Source organism: Psittacula echo (genome assembly GCF_963264785.1).
Source record: "Psittacula echo genome assembly, chromosome: 5".
NCBI classification, from domain to species: Eukaryota; Metazoa; Chordata; class Aves; order Psittaciformes; family Psittacidae; genus Psittacula; species Psittacula echo.
Window position 1 is genome coordinate 86,620,524 of NC_137739.1, and position 27,589 is coordinate 86,648,112.

The 27,589-nt window shown below is 42.1% G+C and overlaps 1 protein-coding gene across 1 annotated transcript; it reads left to right on the forward strand.

Moving 5' to 3' along the window:
- The first annotated feature begins 1,765 nt into the window (after positions 1-1,765).
- Positions 1,766-26,800, forward strand: CTTN (cortactin). Its single transcript, XM_080620015.1, is given in 18 exon segments — positions 1,766-1,886; positions 4,924-5,007; positions 5,441-5,514; positions 6,975-7,104; positions 10,059-10,169; positions 10,573-10,627; positions 11,149-11,250; positions 11,983-12,035; positions 12,037-12,080; positions 12,682-12,806; positions 13,975-14,085; positions 15,830-15,885; positions 16,935-17,004; positions 17,229-17,377; positions 23,463-23,552; positions 23,641-23,824; positions 24,742-24,813; positions 25,398-26,800. Coding segments are annotated over 17 exon segments (1,647 nt in total). The 5' UTR covers positions 1,766-1,886; the 3' UTR covers positions 25,535-26,800.
- Positions 26,801-27,589: the final 789 nt, after the last annotated feature.

A 27,589-nucleotide genomic window follows, 5' to 3' on the forward strand; every position in this document is an offset into this window, starting at 1 on the left:
AAATGAGTGAAATAGAAAAGCTTTCACGAGCTGGCAAAACGGTGTGTTGACTTCCTTCTGAATTATACAGCAAAGTTTTATCTTAAATCTGGAAAACCACTTCTGGCTCAGTTTTAATAACCTCCCCTCCCTCCTGGAAAGAAAAACATGCAAATGCATGTGTAGAAGGCATAGGGGTGTGTTACAGTAATGTTTAAATAAAGGTTGGTTAAATATAGCTTCTTGTAAATTGCCTAATGTCTTTAGTTGGAAAGAGAGCTATCAAAGTATGCATTTAATCTGCAATGAGGAGGTGGTAGAATTATCTCAACTTTAAACTTGTGATTTTTTGCATGTTCAGAGGGCAGGGGAATCTCAAAACAGACGCTGTAACTTCCTTCATCTTTCCTCTTTCAAGCTTGATGTAGAAGTAAAACACTGCTCTTGCAGTGTTTCATGGACAGTAGCTCTTTATCGTGCCAAAACTCAGAGCAGAGATCACTTGAAGTAGTTCAAAGCAGAATGCGAGCTTGGAACTGGGTAGACCTAAACTTGGGAGGGAGGGGGCAGCAGCATTAATTTTCAGGTAAATAAGAACTGACCCAAAGTTGTGTTTGAGAGGTGATCTTGAAACTGAAGAGTTGCTTTGCCTTTAAAAAGAACGTGAATTTTCACTTCCTGGTAATGCCATTGTCATGGTTGTGCTTTAGGTGCACTGCATACCCTTAAGGTTGTGTATCTTACCAAGTTCATTTTTAAAGTTGTTTTTGCCAAAAGGCAGTTTAGTTTAATGTAAGTAGCAGCATTTTGTGGGTTTATATGGCATGGGTGAGAAGTGATACATAAATGTGGTTGGTGTTTCTTCTTGTTATCAGACAGATAGGGGAAGACTCCACAGCACCAGAGCCAGAAGTAATGCCAAAAGGAATGAGGTTCTGTGACCCTGCTTAAGTTACCCTTATCTTTTAAATACACCATACTCAATTTACCCTATCCTTACCGCAGAAAAATACAATAATTGAGCCTATTTACGCTGTGACCTGGCTATGCTTGGCTTTAGGGGTCTGGAGCCAGCTGTCCCACCAAGAATGGGAGTTACTAGTGTGTTGTATTCCCCTTTCCAAAACTTACAGAACTGTTTGCCTGGGTTTCTTTATCTTACACATTATTACTGTTTGATTTTGTGTATTTACTTGTAATGCTTTTCATGAGGAATGTCAGGCTTTGGGGTCTGTTTCCCTTGGAGTAAAACAGTGGGAGAACCCCTCCGAAAGTGTTAAAGCTGCGTTTGAAAACCTGTTTGCTTCTCTTTCTTACCATCTGTATAATTTAGATAGCCCAGGAACAGTCAGATGTGAATCTTTTGTTCACTGACAGATGCGGTTGCAATGATGGTGCAAAAGTAAGTATGAATATTTAAAAAGAGCGAGCCGAAAAAGCCCGTTTCAAGCTGTACCCAATCTGCTGTAGCCATTTTTAGAGTCCTGACGGTGCATTTTTGATGTGGTAGTGCTTGGACAAAGCGCTTTTAAAACCGAGGGAGAAGATACATTATAGATATTATACATTATAGATTATAAATAATATACAATATAGAAATAGATCTATAATAACACTATATACATATTCGCCTCTCATCTCTCCTTTCCCCTTCCATGGCACGCAGCCGTGCTGCAGCCGCCGCCGCTCTCCCCGCCCGTCCCCCAGCCGCGTCCCTCGCCGGGGCGGTGTTACAGGGACGCCGGGGCGGGTCCCAATCCCACCTGGAGCCGCCCCGCCGTGCGGGAAGAGGAAGTGGGAGCTCGGGAGAAGCGGAAATTGCAGCAGCAGCAGCCGCGAGCCTGGGAAGCACCGGCGGAGAGCCAGGGCACCAGCGGCCGCAGGAGGAGGTGGCAGCGGGCGGCAGCGTAAGCGCGGCGGGGATGGGCCGCGGGGGTCCCCGGCTCGCTTTGCCGCCGGTGGAGCGGGGAGGCCCCGGGCCGTAGCCGCACACCCCCGTGTGCCGGGGGTGCGGAGCGATGGGGAGCCCGGCGGAGCGACTTCGTTGGGCCGGGAGAGGGCTGAGGCGGCCAGGGTGGGGTCGGTGTTGGGGGGGCGCGGCTTTGTCCGCAGGCCCGGCCATCCTGAGGGGAGCTGAGGGCGGGCGGAGGAGGAAAGGCCGAGCCGGGGGAACGTGGCTGCGCTTCTTTTGTTGTTTTAGATTCCATGAAGCTGCCCAGAGATACCCCCCCCCCCCCCCTTGAAAGAACATAAAGCCGTCTCCTGAGGGCTCAGGGGCCTTGGTGAGGGGGTAAGCCACGCCATGGCCGGCGAAAGCCGGGTCTGAGGTTATTGCGCCTTCGGAAAGGAGAGCAGCCTCCCTCAGTGTCCAGGGGGAATGGCAACCAAGGGTGCAGGATAACTGCGAGGTGCCCCATGGAGCCTTCGCCTTGACTTAGAGCTGCTACTGGTTCCTCTTGGCCTGCGGTGCTGTGTCTGGGCTTAAAGCGTTGGCATTTCCCTTTGTTCCTTCCAGGAGTTTGTCGTAGGCCCTGGGGAAGAGTGGAGTTCCCGAGCTAAAAGGTGCTGGGTAGGGTGGTGTGACCGCTGGTTAGTCATAACAGTGGTGAGGGGTAGAGCTGGCCAGATAAACTCAAAGCGTATGTTTAGTCTGCCTTTGAACCGTAGTGTTTTCCTTTTCCTTCAGAAATATGACCATGTGAGTCAGTGACTCATAAAGAGATCGTATTTCTCTCCGTTTTGCTTTGGAAGAGATGCTGGAATAGCAAGCTGCTGCAGAAACCAGGCTTATTCCTGTGAGCTCCCCACCAGCAATCGGAGGTCTTGACTGGGATTCCTTGTTACTAAGCTGCTTAGCTCCCTTTTGTAATTAACATTTGTAATTAGAATGCAGGGCTGAGGTGTGGAAAGATGTTGGCGTTCATGTGCATAATGTAGGGAGAAACGTGGTGGATTCTGGATTTTGTAAGGGTGTGCACGTGAAATCCTTTTTTCCTTATTGTTTGTGAGAGTGTGAGGGGGAAGCAAAGAAATCAAGATTTCTAGATCTGGAAGAAGTAGCTTTTGTTCTTTGGAAGGCTTGAACGCAGCTGAACCTGTAAAGCAAACTTAAAACAATCAGGTACATGCATGAACCAGGTTGTCTTTCGCACCAAATACAGAGTAACCACGCACACCTGCACTTCACCTCTTGTCACCTGAATTCCATTTCTAAACGAATTGCAGAGCGTGCAGCATGGTGGAGCACAGGGGGAAGGATGCAAACCATCTCTCTTAGGTTTGGTTACAGAGGTGGAACTTGCACCCCACATTGAGTTTCATTGAGCTGGTTTGGTTCTGCTTTCCAGCACTTTAGTTTTGTGAGAGATTTGTTTCAGTGAAGGCCATGTGGCAAACTAAAGGGTAGGAGAGCCTGAGATATGATGAGAAGGCGTTAGACAGGATATTCTAAGGAGAATGGTAAAATGCCGGTGTTCTAAAGGTTTGTATTACAACCATGCAATCTCACAAGTTTTCAGAATATTAAGTAATATAACAAAGGCTAATACTTGAATTTCCATAGGAATTTGGAGATGGGAGACCTGAAGAAGCATAAGGGGAAATGTATTCCTGCTTTATCAGGATATCATCTGCTCTACTCTTACACCCTCCTTCCAGGCTACTCTCTCCCTTGCTACCTTGGTGTTTAACTATCAGTTGCTCTCATTCTTGTTACCAGTCCCGAAATGCCCCTTACAAGTGGCTTATCAGCTCATTCTGTCAGGCTGGTTTATTTTTCTCTGTGCGCTTTACCTATGGATTATTAGCTATGCATTGAAAAGAGAGTTTTCATTCTACCTGTTGAATTATCCATATATTATGAATGAAATAATCCACAATAATCTCTTCTTAATTAGAAAGAGAAGGGTAAGTGAACAGAATGATGGCGTGTTAAAGAACTGAACTATAGTGGAATAGTAATGAGAAAAAAATCCTTCCTCTAACTCATGTATCTGAAAAGCTAGATGAAGAGAAAGCTTTTTAGAGTTCATTTGTTTTGGTTTACCTTGAATAAAGGCCATAAAATACAGCACTAGCTCGTGGCAGGTCATCTTTTCTGCTCACTAGTCACAAAAGCGTTAACTGAAAGTGTTCAACTTGATACTACACAGGGGATAAGGTTTCCAGAAAGTGAGATGTCCAATGTTATTAATTAGCCTGGTAAAAAGTGTTGAATTTCTTCTAGATGTTATTTGTTCCCTTGTTACGAGTTTTGCTTCTTGCTGTCAGTACTCCAGCGCTTGCCCTCTGTTTCTGCTGAAAGTCAGACAAGATGCTGAGTTTGTGTTCGTGTTTCAAGAGGGGTTATCTGAGAAACACAATAACTTGGTTGTTCGAGGCAGGTGGACTAATGTCTAGGCTGCATGCAAATTCTTACAGTTCTTTGGATTTCTTTCATAATGCTGAAACTCATTATGCAATGAGGTTGGGTAGGTATAATGTAATATAACATAGGCTATGCTGCCTAATGAACAATATCATGTTTATCATTGTTAATGGCTGGGGAAAAAGCCAATTCCTACACCTTAAATATATGCATAGAACCTAGAATTAGCAGCAGTCTTTGGAAGCGGATGTTGGTTTGGAGAGCTGTTTGAAGAGGAATGTTTCAGTGCAGTGAATGTACATCTTAATTTGAGCAAGAAAAGACTCTTGTTCTCTTTGAAATCATGTCAGTGATTGCTCATAAGCTTCTTGCAGTAGGAAAACTAAAAGGGGTTTTCAAACCAGCTTGAGAGCCAATGGTCAAATTGACTTTCACTGCAAGTGTAGTCTCTGTTTATGTGTTTAAATAACATCCTTCATTGGGAAGTTCGGATTGCATCTCCATCAGCTTTATACGTGATGTAAACAGAGTTGACATGTGACTGGAGCGTGACAGAGCTTGTTCTGATGGTGTTGCAGATGTGGAAGGCTACTGCAGGCCTCGCTGTTTGTATCAACCAGGTTGATGGAACTGATGACTGGGAGACGGATCCTGATTTTGTGGTATGGCTTTTGAATGTTACTGATTCATTCAGCAGAAGTGCATAACGTGATGTGTTAAAGAGGAATTCTTCAGGGTGGGGGCTGTATCTCAGCAAAATAAACTGGTAGGAACTTATGCCTGAAGACAAAGAGTTAGCAGTTTGTGCTTGTGGGTGATTAACAAAACTACCTTGTCTTGGCTGGGTACTGCAGGGCAGTCTGTACGGAAGAGGTTTGCATCAAGAAGCAGTAGCCTCTTGGGGCTTGAATGTCTGCTCTGTGCATTTCAGCAGGGGACAAAGCATGGGGCTTACGGCAGAAGAGAAGTGAGGGTGGTAGTAGCTGCTCTTCTGATGCCTCTCACTGCTGAAGGCTTTTGTTGTGAACTCTCAAGCACAGGTAACTTAGCGATGTCTTTGGGGTTTTAACTCTTCTTTATGTATGTCTTTTGCAGAATGATGTGAGTGAGAAAGAACAGCGCTGGGGGGCTAAAACTGTGAAAGGATCCGGCCATCAAGAGCACATCAAGTAAAGCAGCTCTCTTTTTCAATTTATTAATAGTCACAATCCCAGGTGACTTTTAATCAACTCATGTTCTCAGTTACTTGTATCTTCATAATTAAACTAGACTCTCTGTAGAAGATTATTTGCCAGATTGCTGGTCTTTCAAATGTGTCAGTATCTTCAGATCTGAAGTGAAGATCACGAATTTGGTGTAGGCACTCTTAAATCTTTCTTTGTAACTGGAAATGTTATTTTTCCTGCCTGTTTGTGTCTGGAAGGCTTCTTTGTTCTGGTTTGGAGCCAGAGCCAGTAGTGCCAGGAGAGAGGTTTCTGTTGAGTGATCTGAGCAGCTCCAGTTTGGTACTTTGAGGGTACATTTGGTCCCTTAATTCTTAGGCTTTGTTAAGAAAACTGCTATCAAACTCATAAAAATTCTGGCAGAGTGACAAGCTGAGCCCTCTGGCAGAAAAGCAAATGAGTGCGTCAGGGAGGGCTGTGTGAGACAGAAACGATCCATCTTCTGGGTCTTGTGCTTCATATGAGAAGTGTCTGAGACTCAACTTCAAAGCAGTTTTAGGAAATCTGTGGTTGTGACGTTCATTTTGGTTTGCTTGTGTATTTCTGGGGCAGCAACGCTCGTGGTATAAAGCTAAGAATAAATGTCATCAGTGTTGCGAAGGGAAGGTGACTGAACTAAGTGGGTTACTTCAGGGATCACTGGTATTCTGCCCTACTTGGAGTGTAGGGGGGATGCTTACTGGCTGAATTCTACCTGAGGAAGCTTTGAACTCTGGTGGGAAGTGTTTAAAGGTGCAGTTTACTACCTTGGCTGCTTCTTCTCATATGTAGCCTGTGCTACACTACAGTAAGTTCAATTCCTGCATGTTGCAAGGGAACATTTGGGGAATAGGAGGGGCATGTCTCCTTCCATCCTTCTTTTATATTACAGTTGTGTCCAGAACACTTAGTTAGAATCAGAGTCCCGTTACCATAGGGACTGTCTGTTAAGAGATGATCCCTATTCTGAAAAGTTGCTGTCTAAATAAAAAGTGTTGGAAAGAACTTGAATTAGGATATTGGAAGAAAACATGTTTAAGGCTCACAGGAATTCTAAGTAGTTGGTTGTTCAAATAGCAAAATACCTTTCAATCTTAAGCCCAATGTTTTTCACTAGAAAAACTGTCCGAAAAGGCAACCTTGTGTAGTGTGAGGTGTCCCTGGCCATGGCAAGGGAGTTGAAACTGGATAATCTTAAGGTTCTTTCCAACCCAAATCATTCTATGATTCTAAGAATAAATTCTGTTGCTCAGAATATCATGAAGTGTTTTGTGCACTGATAAAAAGCTAGAAGGGCTTGAAAAATACAAGTTGTCCAACTTTAATTAAGATGATATTTTTATCATCTTTTTATTTTGCATCTTTTTTGAAGTTGTCTTCTGAAACTTTCACAGTAAAACTTGCTGCTTAATTATCTGTCTCTAAAGTATTCATGAGCTGAGAGAGAATGTATTCCAAGAACACCAGAACCTCAAAGAGAAGGAGCTTGAAACAGGACCAAAAGCTTCCCATGGCTATGGAGGGAAATTTGGCGTTGAACAAGATCGCATGGATAAAGTAAGTATGAATGCTTCCCTGGGACGATGTTGTAAGTCTTGCCTCACTTTGCTTGTGGCCCGCACAACTACCTATGTGAGGTAAGCTTGGTGAAGGTGCAAAATTGTTCCAACTTTGCTAGTTTCAGAGATGCAGGAGCTGAGATCATGGCATAAGCTATATGCAGTGGTGGCTCATTTTGATGGCAGAAGCAGCACTCTTGCACTGCTTTATCAAGGACACTTGTAACCACTACTACCCAATTCTGTCAGGCCATCATGTTCTGTTTCCCAGATAAATCAAGGTGCTCTTACATAAATAACTGAACTAAAGCACTTGAAGCATCAGGAACAAGTATTTCAGGTGGCAAATTAGGCATATGTGGATGATGAGAAGTTCTGGGATGCACAAGGGGCCCACATTTTCGTTTGATGCTTCCTCTGTCTTTAGAGCATGCATGCTTATGTCCTGAGTGGATTCCCCTGGAGCCAAGATTCAAGTTTCTAAATGTATACTTTTAAATTAACAAAGTACTTAATGCATGAATAAATCCAGTTTAGTTTTAGTTCTGTGCCAGAGAATGAAGAAAAGGGTGGGCAGCAGTGGTAAACTGTCAACAGTGACAACTAATCATTGTATTTTAAAAGTCATTGATGGTAATGTTTTACATAAGGACTTGATGGCAGTTGAAGTTACACTCTATTAACAGAAAAAATGATAATTCTTAAGGTAATTCTATTAGCCATGTGATAGTTAGACAGGCATACCAACTTCGGGCTAGTTTCTTTTATGTACTCTTAAAGTAAGAGCCAAACTGTTTCCTGAACAAGAATGATTTGATTTTCTTTATTTACTTTCTGGGTTTGTAGTAATTTGGCAGCTTTAAGTTTTTGCTGGATTCCCATATTCCGGAGTAAATTGCTGTATAATTCTCAGTGAAATAGGCTAGCCTAACCTTTGAATCTGGGAAGGGAATTGCTGAGCACATTCACTCATTAGTCCTCTGTAGCTCCTAGCATCAGCACTTTATCTCTCTCCTGAGTGATACTGGTGGCAGGAGATGTTCGTAAATTATGAATTTAATAAAGCTTTCTTCCTTATAGCTACAATTCTAAAACCTCCTCATTGAGATCACTCCTTCACAGGTATCTGTTCCTCTGTGCAGGTGTGCTGGTGTTAAGGCTTGACTCACCTAAATCAATGAGTGTAACTGCAGCATTGTCATGGTACAGGTTTTTGCTGTATTTAGGACAAAACCTTGGTGCTGACTTAAAATGAACAGTTATATCATTCTATATGGCAGACCTCCATAACTGATTTAAAATGTAGCACGGTATTGTGCTGAGGAATTCTGAGGGCAAATTACTCTGAAATACAGATTGCTAAGAAAAATAGTTTACCTGTCTTTTCTAAAAAGGGGTTTGTGGTAATGGTTGGTATTTGATGAAATTCAAAGTTCTGGTACCACATAAAGAAAACAACATTGCTTAAACCTCACCCACCTCAACTGATATAGGAAAAGAGAGGTCACATAAACCCCACAATTTTCAGAGGTTTGTGTCTTTCATAAATGTAATGGGAAACGGGAGCCTTTTCTGTGACATTTAACAATTATTCTGCTACAGAACACCTGCAAAATGAACAAGAGTACAACTATTTCAGTCAGGAAAAGAAAGGCGCTTTTATATTGCTTGTAAGCTAAGGTAGTGTCCCATTATTGTTATCCTTGTTCTCTTACTTGGTAATTACTTCACCCATTATGTGTGGTAATGTTTTGCTTTCCTGAGTGCTGGGAATGTTCCCTGTAAATACTGTAAAAGGCAAGTTACTCACTAGACACTTTGTGTCCTCAAATGAATTGCCTTGGTCCAGCTGTCTGGTGCTGGTGGAAGACAGTTTCTCACTCCTCAAAGGTCAGAACTTGGGGCAGCTGCTTGGAGGTCTCCCCGCTGCAGATGCAGATGTTGACTGCCTTGAATGGGGCGGGTGGTGGTGTTGTCAAGAGAGGTGATTGTCATGGAGTGCAGCCTCTCCATCTGACCACAGCTGTGTGTGGCAAGTTATAGAGTCTTCTCTTTCTGCCTCTGACAGTAATCATATGCATTTGAGACTCAAATGTTAAAGTGGCAAAGTGCAAGTTGCTCTGGCCAGAACTCAGTTTTGGCACTGGACAAGAAAAAGCATTTTTGCTATGTTATGCACCCCTCAAGGTGCTTGGCTCTAGCATCAATCCCAGGATCTAGAAGGGTGTCCTAGCACTAGATTAAAGTAACACTAGCAAATGCTATCTGGATGTACTTGCAGGTGTGTAATTACACATCCCTGTATCTTACCTGAAGCCAATCACAGTGTGATGTAACTGCCTCAGCTTGCTGTGTTCAGCTTGAGTTCCAGATACAGGCTCAAACTGAAGACTGTGGTGTGGGGATGCCTTTGGCATGGGGAGCTCTGCCTTAACGTGGAAGCACCACTTCATGTTGAGATGCCATTTTGCAAGTGAGGAGAATGTATGCAGAGAAGATGCCTAAATTTGATTTATGATCAGAGCCCTTCCTTAAAAGAATGTCAATGGAAAACCTAGCTGTAGTTGTGTTTGGTCACAATCTAGTATCTGGGACTAATGCTTACGTCAAATTCTGCATGAACACCGTCAGAATTCTGTATCTTTCTTGTTTATCATTCTTGTGCTTTTGAAGTAAAAATGAAGAATTTAAAGCAGGCTTTATGAAATACCGTCGCTGCTGTCAGACTGTTTCTTGACACTTCATTGCCTGGGCTGTATTGGTAGCATGATGATGGTCTCAAAGACCTCTCAAGAGAGTAGCCATTTCCAGGGAAGTTAGTTTCAACAAGAGCACTGGCAGTGATGCAGATTTGTAGCAAAGCTTATCCTCAGATATCCACATGGTGCAGTGTTTTCTATGCAGAACTGTGTAGAACTGCTGGCTGTTTCTGAACTTTCCATTTGTTTTTAGTCAGCTGTTGGACACGAATATCAAGCCAAACTTTCTAAGCATTGCTCCCAGGTGGATTTGGTGAAAGGGTTTGGTGGCAAGTTTGGAGTGCAAACTGACAGAGTTGACCAGGTAAGCAATTCCATTTCATACACAGCTACTCACAGTAGTTAAGTTTCTCATTTTATATGTACAACTGAAAAATTCCAATACCGTAAAATGCTGGTCTGCTCTTCCAGCTGTATTTGAAGTTGAGCAGTAAACTAACACTGACTTTTATGGAGATAAATAACTGTTTAAAGCAAGCTAGAAGAAGGCCCTAATGGGAAATTGAGATGAGTTGAAAGGAAAATCTACTAAATGATCATACAAATGAATATGGCCTGAAGTAGGTATTTATGCTCCTGATCAAGAAGGTCAGAGCAGTATGGAAAGACACAGGAGCTTCCTGTTCCTGTGCTGTGTCCACTGAAGTGCATGCAGTTTTTTCTACTAGTATCTAACTCTTTGTCATGCAATTTTATTTCTCTTCCAGTCAGCTGTTGGATTTGAATATCAGGGCAAAACCGAGAAGCATGCCTCCCAAAGAGGTAAAGTGGTGAGGTGGTCATCTCTGTGGACACATGTATTTTATAAACAGTAGGCTAGATCTCTACTCTTCTACTGTTTGGGAAAATACCTTGTTTAGTGAGGCAGTTGTTTAGTGATGTTCTCAGTGAATCAAATGTTGAGGGGGTTGGGAGGAAAACAAGATGAAAAACTGAATTTCAAAGCTATTTCCTTAGTTCGTGAGGTTTTGAGACAAGGAAATAGCATCATCATGATCGTCATCATGAGTCTTACTTGTCTTTTACAAGTGAGGATCAAGGAAGTGAGGATCATTTTAGGAAGACTAGGAGTTGTTCTTTAGTATATTGCACCCTGTTGGAAATAAGTAGATTTAAGAGGAAACATCATAAACTATAAGGCTGTTGCTCATCTTATTTTCTGTGTTTAAACTTTATTTTGTGTGCTAAAGAGTAGTATTTCAGTTTGAAAGAACTTTTTTCCCCTCAGTTGCTGTGATGGTTCCATTAAAAGCTTCATAATTTCATTTTTACTGTCAATGCAGACTATTCAAGTGGTTTTGGTGCAAAATACGGAGTACAGGGTGACAGAGTGGACAAGAATGCAGTGGGGTTTGATTACAGGGTAAAATATGAGCCACAGAAGGGTGAGTAGGCACACGTAGTAGTGGGCTCATCCTCTGATGTGGTAGGCAGTCATGATAAGGCAGTGTTGTAAAATACTAGGGTTTTTTACATCTGTTGAACTCATACCCTGCTGAAAGTTAACACTGAATAAAACTGATGTTGCTGAAAACTTTGACTTCTAAAAAAGAAACCTAAACCACAGGATTTGACTGCTTTTAAGTGATGAGCCAACTGCCCTTACTTTGGAAGCATTTATCAGATTTAGAGTTGTTATTATTGTGTTGCTACTCAGGTTTCCAGGCAGGTCTGATCAAAAATTGACCGTTTCATTGAAAAATTGTGACATTTTTGCCATCTGGCTTTGGTTTATCTCAAAGAAGCATTTACACTCTAGAAGTGCCAAAGAGTACAAAGGTGTGTTTGTTTAGGAGCATCCAGGCTGTTGCTGACATTGGTTTTGACGTTCACTTTGCTCCAAGTGCCTAAAGAATTTTATCAAGGAATCAAATAGCAGAATTGCTGATACTGCTGAGCAGTTGAACTCCACGTGATGCTGCTTTATTTTCCATCCTGAAGAGTTAAAGAATTCTGAAGTATTTATGACTTAAATGTCTGGAATCAAGATTAAACGGGGATGTCAGTTCTTCATTTAATACGGGATGTAATGTTAGCAGGTCTGATTATCACAATTTTTCAAAGTAATGCTTTGTTGTTGAACGCTTACAAACAAAATTCTTCACTCTTATCTCTAGATTATTCCAAGGGCTTTGGTGGTAATTATGGTGTTGACAAGGACAAAATGGACAAAAAGTGCTGTTGGCTTTGAATATCAAGGCAAAACGGATAAAATGTGAATCACAAAGCCTTTTATTATTTTATTTCAAAATACTAGTTCAAATCAAGCAGCCTTTTAACCTTGGGATAAATATTTTGGTTAGGGTGGGGTTTTTTTGTGGTAAATGTGTGTTTGCCCTTTGTCTATGCAGATTTTTGTTCCCCGTAAATGAAAAGGAAGGCATTGTAAACTGTCCCTGTGTGTTTCACAAGCACATCTCCACAGGACTTCATGTTTATAGGGATGTTATTGAAATACATGTGTAATTGCACAGATCTGTGGTATTCAGAGGAGGTATCAAGTCCTTCATTATTTCTGTATCTGTGCTCTACGTGTGGCTTTAGGTAGGAGGTGCATCAGACTCTTCACATCTTTAAATATTACTGAGTCTGTGTGCTGTAACCTGCACTGGATTTGTGGTGCTTCCTTGCTCCGTGATCCCAGAGTTACTGAACGGGTATCCTACCCCTCTGCTGAGACAGTGTAGCAGGGAGGGGAAAGAGGGAAAGATACTATCATTAATGACAGGGCAACTTACCCCATAACATTTTACTGTGTTGTTTTTTATGAAATAAATACTCTTTACAGTCATAAACTGCAATAATGTTTTCTGAAACTTCATGCATACAGATTATGTAAAGGGGTTTGGAGGCAAGTTTGGTGTGCAGACAGACAGACAAGACAAATGTGCACTTGGCTGGGATCACCAGGAGAAAGTGCAGCTGCACGAATCCCAGATAGGTATATCAGTTCACAATTCCTTGCCTTTCTTTCTGACTTCCCTCATTTTGACATTTCTCTTCCCTGTGTGAACCCTCCTCCTGTGGTATCTTTGGCCACAGCCTTACAGTAGCTGACATGGGTCTCCTTTTTCTGTGTTTGAATGGTTGCTGTGTATTGGGTGTACTGGTGTCTGCAAAGCAGGTTTAACACATCTGAGTCCCCAGCAGCTCTGACTTCTCCAGATTTATCACTCCAGTAATAAATTCTCACTGGAGGAGCTTTATGAGCTTGCAGGTAGCCTGGATTGTTTTTAACTTTTTCAGTTGAGTTGTTCAAACCACACATTAACAATTTCTTTGTACTTTCCACAAATAATCTTCCTCTTCTGGTTTCTGTTATATGTACCCCTGGTTTTATGCAGTGGTAATCTTATATCTAATGCTGTCCTTTCTCATTGCCGGTTAAGGTACCTATTCCTATGGAATGCAGGTACCCAGAGCAGAAGCTGCTCCCCATCTCTCTGCCTATCACCACCCTTAACTTAAAGAAACAAAATTAATTGGTTTGGTTTTCAATTAAAGAAATTAAAAGTGATCCTCAGATTTATCCTGGAGGATTACCTGAAGGCCTCCTCCCTTTTTGTGTCTTCATTTTATACCATATATTATAATGGCTCTTCTAAGGCAGCATTTGGGAATGGTCATAACTCTTAGCTCAAGATGTGCAGAAGCAGGAGTATTCCTTTTCTGTTAAACAATGCTGTGTAGGAATATCTGGAGGATAGTGTCTCTACCCTACCTTAACATCTCTTTGAAAGTCAGATCTCTAGTGTACAAATATTAAGCACACTGATGATAACCACACATTTGAGTCTCTTGTATCCTTTTGTATGTTGTTTTGTTCTGGTGAACATATTATGTGTGTGTATTTGTGTTTGTAATGTTGATTAAATACAAGTGCATTATGCAGTATCTATGAAAAATGTGAAGAAGTGCTTTATTCTGTGACTTCAGAATGGTGTTCTGGCTAGGGTCTGATAAATCATGTTGACCTCTTCCTAATCTCGAGTGGAAACTTCTTTTGAATTTCCTCTTACAAAAGTATACGTAGATGATTTTTTCACCATTCAAAATGATTGGTAATTGAAAATACTGCAAAAACTTTGAGTGTCATGTGGCTTTTTCAGACTATAAGAGTGGCTTCGGAGGGAAATTTGGTGTACAGACAGAAAGGCAGGACCCATCTGCTGTGGGGTTTGATTACAAGGAGAAACTAGCCAAGCATGAATCTCAACAAGGCACCGTTTTCACTTGTTACTCTCTTAACAGTGCAGCCACTTCTTACACAGTCTTAACTAGTTCTCTGAGTAGATTGGTGCTAGTAACGTGCAGACACTTTCTTGCGCTTCTATTCCCACGTGGTCTGGCAATGTTCTTCTGTTTCACTCTTATAGTGTTACATAAAGCAAGCCTGTTTTCAGGAAAGAGATAGCCAATGTTTAGTTAAAAGCTGTATTATGTGCATTTATTTAATAGCTATAGGGGGGTTGGAACTAGATGATCTTAAGGTCCTTTCCAACCCTAACTATTCTATGATTCTATGATATATACAATGCAATAATAACATTATTAGTATCATGATGTTAATGGCATCATGCTGACCAGTTTTAGAGTAAATGTGAAGTTTTGCCTTTAAAAATTGGTGGGGAAAATACTCAGCTAAGGGCCATGGATGTAACCAATAACAAGCAATGAGTTATGGCAAGATCATTTAAAAATTACTGTAGTCGTTAAAACAAGAAATAGGGAATGTTTGTGCTTCTTGGATGAGCAAATGCTCTTTATTCATGCTCTCTTTATTCATTGTGAAATAGTTGGGGTACAAACCATGAATTCCTGGTTTTCCGTTATCTTAAAGTGAGAAGTCTGGATCAGGAAAATGTAAGTTTAGTACATTTATTCTGGCTGAAAATACATACCAAGCTGAAGAAAATGAGGTTGTTCATTCTGATAGTCAGTATTTTTCTGTGCTATAGCGACAGAAATACACCATCAGATGTGCCTTAGCAGAGCCCAAGTACATACGCTAGAATAGCTGGCTAGGGGACCCAAGTGGTTCTGGGGCTAAGAGGAGAAGGAGTAATTATATTCAGGGATGTATAGGAAAGCCTGTGCATCTACAGCTCACTGCCACCAGGAAGGTGTTTTTCCAGCCACACACTCTTTCTGCATCTGTTGTGCTGGTTCTGATGCTCATCAGACATTTCTCTCAGTACTAACTCACTACAAAGAGCAGAAAGCTGTTTTGGGGGCATTTGTTGTTCTTGTTAATGCCACTGATTTTGGAGTCTAACAAGTGCTGGAGTCAGCAGCAAGTGAGCAGAAGAGTGTGCAGCTCAAGGGTGGTACGGAATAGCATGGCCACCCCATTTCTGTGGTTGTGAGTTGTTGCAGGCTCGTGCTGTCTTGTGGAATTGCCCCTTTCCATGTGTAGAACAGGAGTTATTACCAATGAGTTTAACATCCGTCAGTTGGGTATCACAACCAAATCCACTAGAATGAGAAATTTATTATATGTTCCTGTCATTCATAGAATTTACCATGTTAAAGAGAAAAAAACACCACCTCTGTGGTCACCGAAGGCTGGATAGCGCTCCTTTGAGCAATGCAAAATCGCTTAGGTTATATGATTACTGCAGAGGGCTAAGAACTGGTGCTGTGAAAGGCTGTGTTACAGAAGTGATGCATTAGAAGGGCTCATCCCTTATTCCTTCCTTGCTTGATACCTTATCAATCCTCAGCTTAATGTTTACTCAGAGAATGCATGTGGCCCACAATCTGTCATCTGCTGGTGTACCTGAAGGCTCTTGTGTATCCTTTCTGCATCTAAAACCAGGTTGCATTTTCTTTGGCGGCTGTCACTGTACCTCTGCATGCAGCTGAAATGGCTATTTATTTGCATTTGAAATGGCTATTTGCATTTGGCAGAAAGATGGGAGGGGTAACGAAGTCCCTACTCTAACCCTTTTATCCTGATTTTAGATTATGCAAAAGGATTTGGTGGGAAGTATGGAGTACAGAAAGATCGGATGGATAAGGTAAGTCACTTAAAAGAGCCATGACAAGTGGTCTGTAGGGATACAGTATAGTCTGGTTAGATCTGCAGTTTTCAGCTCCCTATTTCTGGATACTTCTCTAGTCTGATAGTAGAGTTCTGTGCTTTTCTAAATCTTTAAAAAGCCAGTTTATACACACAGCACTGATGCTGGTTTATACGCACGTCTGTGTGTACAGAGGTGTAGTGTATATAAATAAGTAGTGAAAATTGAAGCATGGAAATGAAAAAATAGTAAAATTTGCATGAAATAATGAGAGAAAATCCATTAATTTGACAATTTCAGTCATGTCTTCTAACATGATATCTTGAGAATATCCTTCTAGTGAACTGCTTAAAATAGGTGTCTTTTACCTACCAACTTTGCCCACTTTGATTATCAGGAACTTTCTCTTTAGGATAATTTGATTTAGTATTCTTTAACAGTAAAAGGGCAGCTGATACTCTCCTTCTACCTGTCCATGAAAAAGTCCTCACTGAGATTTATCTACTGAATAAATTTACTCTCAGCTTTATGTAGGACATTTAAAAGTGAGAAAGTAGCAGAGAGTTTGACAGTCTGTAGGATCTTCTTATATGTGCCTTCAGGACTCAAGACCATTCATTTAAAAACCCCTCCTGTTTTGATACTGTTCTCAAATACAATATTGTTTTAATACCTGCTTCTTTAAGGAGACTGGATGCTTTTACCTTGATGAAAATCCTGCACAATGTAGATTAGAACAGCAACAGCTACACAATAAATGTTTAGGACATTGACTCAGTTTTGATGAGTCACCTCTTCATAAGCTACATTTGTTTCCTAATTAATAGGATTTGAATATGTTTAAACCTGCCCCTGGAGATTAATTCTTCTGTAGTTCAGTTTACAGAAAGGATTATTGTGTTTGTCAAGTTTTGATTCTCCCTGATTTTATTTCAGTGTTCTGAAAACCAGGGGCAATATCTTAATAAAATGTCACAGACTGAAGCTGTCTGAATGTCTTTATGAATTTGTGTTTTTTAATCTACTCTTTCTCTCCTTACTGATAGAATGCAGCAACTTTTGAAGATATTGAGAAACCAGCATCAACTTATCAGAAGACCAAGCCAATAGAAGCTGGTAAGGCAGCAGCCCTAAATCCTTTCTTTGGCGGTAATAATGTTCAAAAGCCTGGAATATCACTGGGGTAGAAGAGGGATAAAAGGACTTTCCCAAATGAGCTGTGAGCTCAGAGAGCAGAAAAGCAGAAACATGTTCAATCTTAGCAGAAATTTGTACCAAAAGCTCATTCCAGACTACCTTTATTCAGAACCTTAACATTTGACTTTCATTTAATGTTACAGTTGCTAATAAAACAAGCAGCATCCGAGCTAACTTTGAAAACCTAGCCAAGGAAAAAGAGCAGGAAGACCGAAGGAAGGCAGAAGCTGAGAGAGCCCAAAGAATGGCCAGAGAAAAACAAGAACAGGAAGAGGCTCGAAGGAAACTGGAGGTCAGTAGGATTCAAATCCCATTTGAGCAGCGTGGTTTGTGTGTTTCAGTGCAATGCTGGAAGAAAAAAGAATCTTTTAAGCAAAGATACTTCCCTTTTTCCAGCCAGAACTTAAAGTTCTTTGTTTTTCCTGTCTTTGTACCTGTGCTTTACCTGTTTGCAACTCTAGCCATCTATCAGCATGCGCCATATGTATATCAGATATCAGATGGGGTGATGGGGGAACACTTAATATATATGTTTTTATTAGGCCTATCCCAAAATATTTAAGCTCATCTTGACCACTAGCATTTGCAGCCTGACCTTTTCCTGCTGTGCCTTTTGGTAATACCAGATTCTCATAGGCACAGAGGCACTTATAAGGGGAAGCGCTCCTGTAGGAGTGCTTCTTCAAGTAGTTTAATACCATGGTTCTGGTTGGTAATGCTAGTTTTTTTGAGCCAGTATGGTGGAAAATGGAGGTGGTATCACCCATTGGTATAGCACATGCCCATGAGATTAGGGGAAATAACCTTCCAAGTGTTAACTGAATCTTAGCTTGGGAATTAAGAATCTTAGTTCAGCATTGGCATGGTTAAAAGCTTTGTGATTTTTGTGTTATTCAGAAGCAAAATAATTGCAGGAAATGCTTAGTCAGAACCTACATCTTAGCTGCTTTATAGGATTTGCATAGTTGGTGAAACTCCGCTGCTGAGATGGGAGAATGTGTTAATAGTAACTCACCCTTTGTGTCTTGTTCATTTATTTTATTACACAATGCCTGACGTGCCTTATCAGTAATCCTGAAGGCCTCTATCTGCAGCTGTGTGACCTTCACACAAGCTGCTGCAGCAGGATTTGTCTAGAGCCGCTGTGGCAGTTTCACTTGCTGTTACTCTGATCTCATCACCTCATACTAGTGAACACTGATATTATGGCAGGGAATGCGAAGCAATTGATGCTGGCATTAAGAGTAGTCCCTCTTTTCCCCTTCTTCTCTTCTTGTTTTACATATATTTGTTTATACTAGAGAAGAGTAAGCACAGGACACAAAAGGAGACAGTCCTTTAAATTCTGAATAAATGCTACTTAGTCATACATGTGCATAGAGACTATAAAACACTGATACCAAAGTAGGATGCTACAACTAGTGCTACTAGCATTCCAATCAGGAATAACCAGTAGGGAGATTGAGCAGGTCCTTACTGAAAGCACATAGTACTCAAGGAGATGCACAGGAAAAGTGGTGAGCCTCATCAACATCTTCATTGCCACTTGCTATGCTGAAGAGACCCTTCCAGAGGAGAGTGCTTGTCTGGGACTCGTCATTGCTCTTCCTGGCTGGCTATGGGGGAGTTTTCCCATTTCCTTCTTTCTTATCTCTCTCTTTCTCCTCCTTTGTTTTTATTTTCCACCAAAAGTATCTTTCATTGTTAGAGCCAGTGTAGCCCACCTACTGCAGGCCCCACTATGTCTTCTTGCATACGAATTTGCCTCCACATCCTCCGTAAGACATCTGGAATCCAGGAAAGACTGTCAGATGGTTTCTCAGACCTGTTTGGTCCTTTGCCTGACAACAAATGGGACAGACCCAATGACTGGTTTCTCAGATGTGGCAGATACTTCCTCTTAGTGGGATGCTGCTACAGGATGTCAAGGTTCCGGTGTTCATCTTGTTCCATCAGTATGGTCTAATTCATCACAAGCTTAGACTTCATGTAAATAGTTTGTTTTACAAGTAGGAAGAACTAAATGCATGGTAGGATTGTGGTAACCTAGCTCTGATCTGAAATTTATCTGGGACATTCTAGCTTTATAGGCTAAATCAAGTCTCTCCATCTAAAGTGATAGCTGCTTTGGTGTTTTTTCTTTCAGTTTATCACCTCTTTTGCCTTATGCTCACACATTACATCTTGAAGCCATATGCTCACTGCATGACATGCATATCACAAGATGAATGGGAATTCATCTTTGTATATCAGTAATTTCTTCTAGTGCTGCCTTTTATCCCTGTGGACTTGGTGAAATTTTAATACCTTACCCTAACTGTTGGGTTTTGTTACTGTCCTGTTACACCTTTAACACAGCATCTTAAAGCTAGGAGAGGAGGAGAGAGCTGAAGTTGAGAATTCAGTCTTTTCTATTGGATAAGGTCATCGAGCCTGCTCAGGGGTGCTACTCTGAGCCTTAGTCAACTTGGGGCTGCCCTGTGTCATTCTTAGCATTGGCACCATCCTCCAGCACACAGAGAAGAGCTGATCCTTTGCCTTGAGGAGAATCTCTTGGTTCCCTTCTCCTCAGAGCAGTAAAGCTGGAATGCATCCAGTCTGTACAGTTGCTCTGGGAGCTTTTCAGATGAGAACAGTTGAACGCTTCAGCACTTGCTCACTCAGAGCCACAGCAAAATGCTATCAGCATGTGTCACCACCTTCTTCTGGTGTAGCTGTTCAGCTGGTAGCCCCATAACTCCTCTAGCTATTGCCAGGCTGTCTGTGCTCCTGAACTGCCGTCCACTGTTCGTGTACAGCATGTTGCAGTGTGTTTAGGCTTAACACATTGCCAATATCTAGGTCTAGCACCTAGCTGCTTCCCTAACAAAGTGATGTTTCACTCCTCATCCTCTCCAGTCCTTGTCCTTGCCACCAAGACTGCAATATACTAATGAAAGAGCTGTTGTCCCTCAGCTCTGGGGTCTATCCCATGGAGTGATGAAAAATGGGAACAAATAACTCTTTTTGGACACAACCTGGAGACAACCTTGAGGTGCACATTGCTCTTGAAAGTGCAGATTCACTCCTTCAGGAGATCTCCCTCTTCTTGACACTCATTTTCTTCTGTCAGCACGTTGGGTATGGATAGCATTAAGACTTGTGACTTACAGCAAGCAGCACTGTTATCTTTGCAGGATTTAATTTAGCAGATACTTTTACAGGTCTCCAAATAGAACCATGATACAGGCTGATGGATATCACAAGTATCGCATTGTTAATAAGGCACCCAGGAGATCCCTTTCTTGCTCTTGCTTCCAGTTACTGCTGAGACTTGCTAAGAAATATCAGGCCCAAGGGAAGATGGGCTTCCTCAGCATTCACTCTGCTCTGTCATTTATTTTCTCTGAGGTTTGTATTTGCACCTGGCAGTAACTCCATTCCAGCATCCCTACTTCTGCTTTGTTCTTAGACAAGTGTCTGGTGTCTTTAGGACTTCTCAGCCTTTCTGAAGCTTCTTAGGTCACCTTAAGGATGCTGATGGTAGTTGATAAGGCAACATTCCTTAACCAAGGACTGTTACTTCCTTGCTTTGATTTAGTTGTTTCTGGTTGATTCTTCAAAAGACCAGTCCCTGTAACCAGTCCATCCTTGAACATCTGGGTCTTACAGTGAGTGTTCTGAAGTAGAAAACTAGACTCATTATTGAGTCTTAGGTGGTACGAGTACTGTTGTTGCAGGATACTTTACCTTAACTCAGTGCTTCACCTCTTGGCTACTGCTTCATGGAAGTGTCTCTTTCGTAGGGCGGGTGGCAACTCTGATACCTCAGACTGATCTTTTCTGTACTTCATGTCTGTTTTTTACTCTGCACCTTTGCTACAAGCAGGCTGATGTTCCTCAAGATGCAAAGATGCACTTCGTGTGATGGCCATGTCTCCATAGCATGCTTTTTATGTTCCCTCTGTCTTGACAAGTTAGGGCTGTGAGTATATTCTGCAATACTGTGTGATTTCATTGCACCAAGTTGTGTTTTCACAAGGAGTAGCAGCTATGTGCCAGTGCATCATCCTGTTGGCTCTCATTGTCCCAGCGTGGCCTGTCCACTTTGGTACTGTAAGTAACCAGGCTTTCTGCTTAGCATTCCCTTCTGTTGCATGGGTTTGTAGTCTGGGCTGAGTGGAGGAAGAGGTTCAGCTTCTCCGTTAGCTTCTCCATTAGCCCTCTTGCCGTTCGTTTTGGGTGAATTTAGGCTTTTTTTTACCCACTTCATTTTTTCATTGAGCTTTCCTGCTGCTGAGGAAACAGTTTTCCAGAAGGATTTAAATGTAGTAACAGGTTCTCATGAGTCATTGAACTGTTATGTCTTTCCCCCCCAGATCTGTCTTAGAAATGACTTACTTTCTTTACTGTTATTTTTGCTGTAAGTGTGGGTTAAATTCACACCATTATGCTTGATTTTTTTCTTGCGCTTCATCAAACTCTGTTGCCTGGACACATTGATATTTCCCCCAAACCTGGTATTTAAATTCCACCATAACCAGATGATTAATGTTCTTCCAGCCTGAGCATCTCCATGCTTAATTGTGTGATACTGCAGGGAGGGAGGGAGAATGAGTTTAAGGGGAAACTAAAATGGCACTGGCTGCCCTGCTCTCACTCACAAGCTGAGCAGGACAAGGGGAGGGATGTAAGCCATGCTGTCCACAGTTACTGTAAAGGGTAGGGATGCACTTTGACTTAAGTGAACTTCCTTGTAGAAACAGAAAGCTTTCTCACTTCAATAAAGCGTGTGGGCATACATGCTCCCACAATGGGAAAGTACACATGGGCTGCGTTCCTTCGAGAGCCCCGTTTGCTGGTGACCCTTTTTCTCTTGCTTTTCACATGTCACACAGTCAAATGGTGTTCAGGGAGCTCTTTAGCTGCTGGTTTGAATTGACAGGTGCCTCATGACTTAGTCAGCCTCTGCTACCTTAGGGAACAAAGCAGGATACTCACTCCCATGGAGCATTTCAGTGAGGAGGAAACCCAGCTTGAAGGGGGACCACGCAGTTTAGATGTTTCAGGGCAGTTACTCTGTGCCTATCCTAAGCTGTAGTCTGGCTTTCAGAGACCCATTTCCTAGGACAAATTACTCGAGCTGTTGCCATGTTTGACACAGTGAACGGATTATTGCTATTTAGCTTGTCCCCAAACTCAGATTTGACTTCTAAGAAACACTTTGCTGGTGCTTTTTGTGCTGTAGCACACGAGTTGAAAGTGGGGGGAGCACTGTTTGCATCCAGACTGTTTCCAGGAAGGACAGCACTGGGCTTTGAATTGGCTTCAAAGCTGGCTCTGTTCTCAAGACCCGCTTTGCTTGCTTTCTTTGTTGTGTTTTTCCTGAGCTGTGCCAAACAGAGGGAAGGAAGAAATGTTTTGTAGCAGAGTTCTATCCCTTCATCCCTGGACCACAATTTATCCTGAGAGTCCTTTGGGGAGTTACGGCTTGACGGACCTAAACAACTGAAGTGCACGGTCTCTCATAACATGTATTCTCTCTTCTTTTACTACAATAAAGAAGAAACTTAGGCCCTAGATCCACAGTTTTCTTATCCCCTACGGTAAAGAAAGAAAGGCAAAAGAAAAGAGCTGACTTCTTAAAGTCTTCTAAGCCATGCAAGCAATGTTGCAGTTCTTGTGCTATGGGATCCTGGCTTCCTAATGAATGGCTTTCTAATGATGATTGTGGACTTGCCCTTTGATTCACAGGTGGGATGGCACATCATGAACAACCCGAGTGCCAGAGAACACTTGATTCAGATCCATGTTATAGAATACAATAGTGATACTGGTTTTATTTCTACTGCATAGAACTCTTCTGAATGTTGGAATCCCTCATTGTCAGTATTTAGGACTTAGGTTTGTCTGAGCTGTTCAGTCTTTTGCCTTGGAGGGTTTTGCAGACCTGCAAGAGCTTGCAGGATCGTTTCTCATCAAAGATAATAGATCAGTTGTACAATTAGAACACGTGGGCTTCAAGTTCTCTAAACTTATGCTAAAATGGTACATGAGGCCTAGCAGAATGAACAGAATTAATCTGTTGGACACAGAAACCCTGCAGCTCCTATGGAAACGTGCCTCAGAGCAGTTTTAAACACGTGCATGTGTACACACTGCACAGGGTTTGTTTCTGCACTTTTTTTCTCCTCTTCTTTGCTGTATTTCTGAGGCTTTACTGTCCAGCAACACTAAACCTTCAGGCAGGTCTAATGGTCCAGCCAGTCCAGCCCTCTTTGCTGCCTGTTTGCAGCATAGGCTGGCTGTCATCTTTCTTACTGGAGGCTTGTTTCTTCTTCAGAGTCATGACATCAGTGATCAAACTGCACTGAACTTTTTCTTTCTCTTCAATTTAGGAACAAGCTAAAGCCAAAAAACAAACTCCACCACCATCTCCTGCCACGCAGCCAGCGGAGCAGAAGGCACCCTCAAGCCCAGTCTATGAGGTTAGAATCACTTCCAGTACCTGCTTTTTGATCCTAAGTGCAGGAACCTGTTTACACACCCTTGACAAACCCCACTGTATTTCTGCAGGATGCAGTTTCCTATGAAGCAGAGCCTGCCTACAACAGCACCACGTATTCAGCTGCACGTGAGCCAGAGCCCAGCTACAAAGCTGCAGAGTCAGACTACCAGGAAGCTGTGAGTCAGCGAGAGGCAGAATACGAACCAGAGACTGTGTATGAAGTGGCAGGGGCAGGAGAGCATTACCAAGCAGGTAGAGTGTCTATTTCTGATATTAAACCTGTTAAGATAAAGATTCCTTCCATGTGCAATGACTTAATGAATCATCCTGCTGATAGGACACTGTCCTAGTTCTCTAAAGTCTCAGTCTGATGAGACTTCTTAGATTCTCCACCAGCAAACTTTAATTAGGAAGTGAAGGTGCAGCTGGAGCAAGGTTGAAATTACTTAACTTGAGAGATGATGGTGCAGTAATTCTGGTGCTCTCTAGGGCATCAGTTCAAAAAGAACTTCAGAAGTGGTTACCATTGCCACCCTATGCAATGCAGCTCAGCTTGTGCAGAAAGCACAGAGAGAAAATGTGTGCTGGCCTACCAAGCACAACACTGTCAGCACTTCTTGGACTCTGAAATGGATGTGATGTGCGCTGTGCCTTTAATGGAGTGGAGTGAGGATGTCCAAAACGAATTGAAACTGCAAGAATAAAGGTTCTTTCAAATTCCTGTTTTTCTCACCTCTTCTGGCTACCAAATGAGGTGTGAAGAATGAATCTGCTTGCTCTGGTACCAAAACCTGTGAATTTTAAACAGGTCCCTTTCTCCCCTGCTCCATGCAGACTTAACTGGTATTAAATAGTCTCGTACTCAGTGAGCTTGAGCTCAGTGGCTGTTCTGTCACACTTACAAAAGTGTTATAAGGCTGATCATGTCTATTTTATACCCTATTGAATACCTACTTGTGAACGCTTCCTTCAGGCTTTAACTGTGTGTGATTTAGGGAAAAAAAATTCATTTCAGAAGGAACATCAGCATGTTTCAAACCTGCATCGCTTGTTCCCTCCTTCCTATGGGAGTTGCCTGTAGAATTAAAGGAGGAGCACCACAGGAAAGAACTCCAGGTGACAGGTAGTGTGTTACATGCTGTTAATTTTTCTCCTCTCTCTCTCCCTAGAAGAAAATGCTTATGATGAATATGAAAATGAACTTGGGATTACAGCCATAGCCCTTTATGATTATCAAGCGGGTAAGCAAAGCTCCTGGTTTTAACCTTCTCTTTGAAAACTTTGTTCTGCACAGATAAGTCTGGAGTTTCCTTTGCCAGTCATAGAAGAGTTAGGGATGGAGAGGACCTTAAAAGCATCCAGTTCCAATCCCCAGCTTGTCATCTCTTGTAGTAATATATGAGATAAAGCTGTGAAGATTTAGGGATTGAGCAGCAACACTGAGCTACTTCTGAAAGGTACTAACCACTGTTCTGAAAGAGTGGGAGTTCTCGAAAGCTCTTTTAACCAACTGTTAGCACTCTGTTAAACCCTGGGCAGACAGCGGTGCTGCAAATCGTGACTGATTCTGAGGAGAGATGAAGACAGTGAAGTGGGTTTCAGTGTGTTAGGTGAGAATTGTTGCTTAAGTTAGAAATGCACTTAAAATGCAGTAGGTAAGAACCATCCTGCCAGAGGATGAGGAAGTGTCTTTGCAGACAGCCATTGCCTGGTGGCCTGATGGGAGAGGGGAAGGTGAAGGGTGTCTGTGGTGTGATTAGTGGTGGTGGGTTGGTAGGAGTACTGCCCCTGAGTGAATACTGAGCCTCTTCCACTCTCTCTGCAGCGGGTGATGATGAGATCTCCTTTGACCCAGATGACATCATCACCAACATAGAAATGATTGATGATGGCTGGTGGAGAGGGGTCTGCAAAGGCCGCTACGGGTTGTTCCCCGCCAACTATGTGGAGCTGAGACAATGAAGCCTCCTGTCTCCTGGTTATGCCTTAATTCCCCAGTCAATAAATCTGACTTAATACACTACAAATCATGATGCTTTTCTGAGGATGGAGGGGTATATACATATTGCTTTTATATTTAATACTTTGCTGATGCTTTTTAAGATGTTTATGCCACAGAAATCGCTAATATATTGTAACTACCATGTTCTTCACTAAGGCTTTAAAAATGATTTTCATGCATTTGGAAACATCTCTCTGCCAAATTAGCAATTGTCATAAAAAGCCTTTGGAGGACAACTAGCTGTCTGTTGTGATGGTGCATGTTTTACTCATAAGTGAGCAGATTTACTTAGTGTTTAAGTCTAGTTAGTCTTCCACTAAATGTTTTCTGCTAAGGAGATCACGGCTATGCAGGTTATTTGCATTTCCCACTATGGAGGAGTGGGGAGGACTGAGGAGGTGCATATTGTTCTCTTTTCTTTTCCAGATAGTGCTTGACAAAGCAAAGAGAATGCTTGAAATTTGCAGCTACTGGCAGTTAATCAAAACCTGTCCAATATTTATGGAATATTAATGTTAGGAAGGAAACAGTCTGGTTACTTTTTCCTTCTCTTTTAAAGTGAAGTTCCTTGGCTTTTACATTGATTTTTATTATTAGTGTTTTCCTGATCCTGCTCCTCCAGTTCGTGTGATCCCAGAGGAGGGCTGCAAACACTCTAGCACTGATTGTCCCCAATTCCTTTACTTTGTGTTTTGGTTTCACCCTCCTCTTTCCCAGGAAGGCTTGGAAAAGGCCCTAGACAAGTGCTGAGACACTCAGCGAGGGAAACTGGCATCCAAATCTGTGTGACCACCTGCAGGAGCAGCCTCGTTGCTTTAAGCAGGGGAAAATCGCTGCATGCAGTACATCTTTTGCTCTTACAGGCAATGGCCTGCTGTGCAGTAATGACTTTTTATGCAACCATATTTGAGTCAAGGAATGTTAATACAAATAATTAGGTTTAAACCCCGTATAAATTAAACCTTACAAGAGACAACTCTACTTTCCTGTGGTCAACACAAACTTCCTGTAGTGTTCTACTGAGTAACAGAATTAAACCTGTTCTTTGCCAAAACTGAAACTTGACCTTCTAGAAGGTGACTTCACTGCAGATTTAGGGTCCCTACCAAAGATAGCAAGTTGCATCTAATAGCGCACGTGTTCAGTGTATGTACTGTCTGTTTCCACCTTCTGATCCAAATGGGAATGCCAGAACTGGTGCAGTAACTAAGAAAGAATACAAAGATTTGGACCAAGGGAATATAGAAGTCCTGTATAAGATGGTCAAAGGTACAATGTAACTAGGGAGAAGGCATCACGTTGAACCAATGCTTGGATGGTTGGGACAATCCTCAATGAATGTCATGTGTGTGTCATGATTATGTATTTCTTTTCCTTCTTATGGTCTCATTTCCATGTTGTATTTGCATTACTATAGGGTTGGGTTTTCTATGCAGTTTATTTTAGCCAATTTTGCCTAGAACACCTCATAGGGATATGATTTTTGTAAATGAAATATTCAATAAACTTTTGGAACCATTTGCATGGAATATTTTGGTATTTTTAAACTGCTTTGTCAGTCTGTTTGTTACAGATGGTTCCGTCTTGTCTCAAGCTTACCTGGGACCAGCCTGCATCCCCACTGCCTACGGAAAGCTGCCGCAGGATGCTTGGTGCTGGCATCAAGGGCACCTCTGTTCTTCTTAGTTGCTGCTGCCTTCCAAGTACTTCCCTTCCTCAGAAACTCACTTGCTTTGCCTTTTGCTCCCACTCCCATGTGGAAATATTTAGGGCAGAATTTTGTCTTTTATTGCCTCTTAAGTTCTTCTACAATAGAGGTGAGCTGTGGTTTCAGTGAAAGTGTTGCTCATGGCTTCTGGGAATACTGATGGCTGCAGGGCATTGAGTGCTCTTGGAAACAGCCATCAGCTACAGCCAAGTAAGCTTTGACATCATTTTAAGGCTGTTCTGCTCTTAGTCATGACAGGGATCCTTAGGTGAAAGCTTTGCTCCTGTGAGCCTTGGCTGCAGGAAGG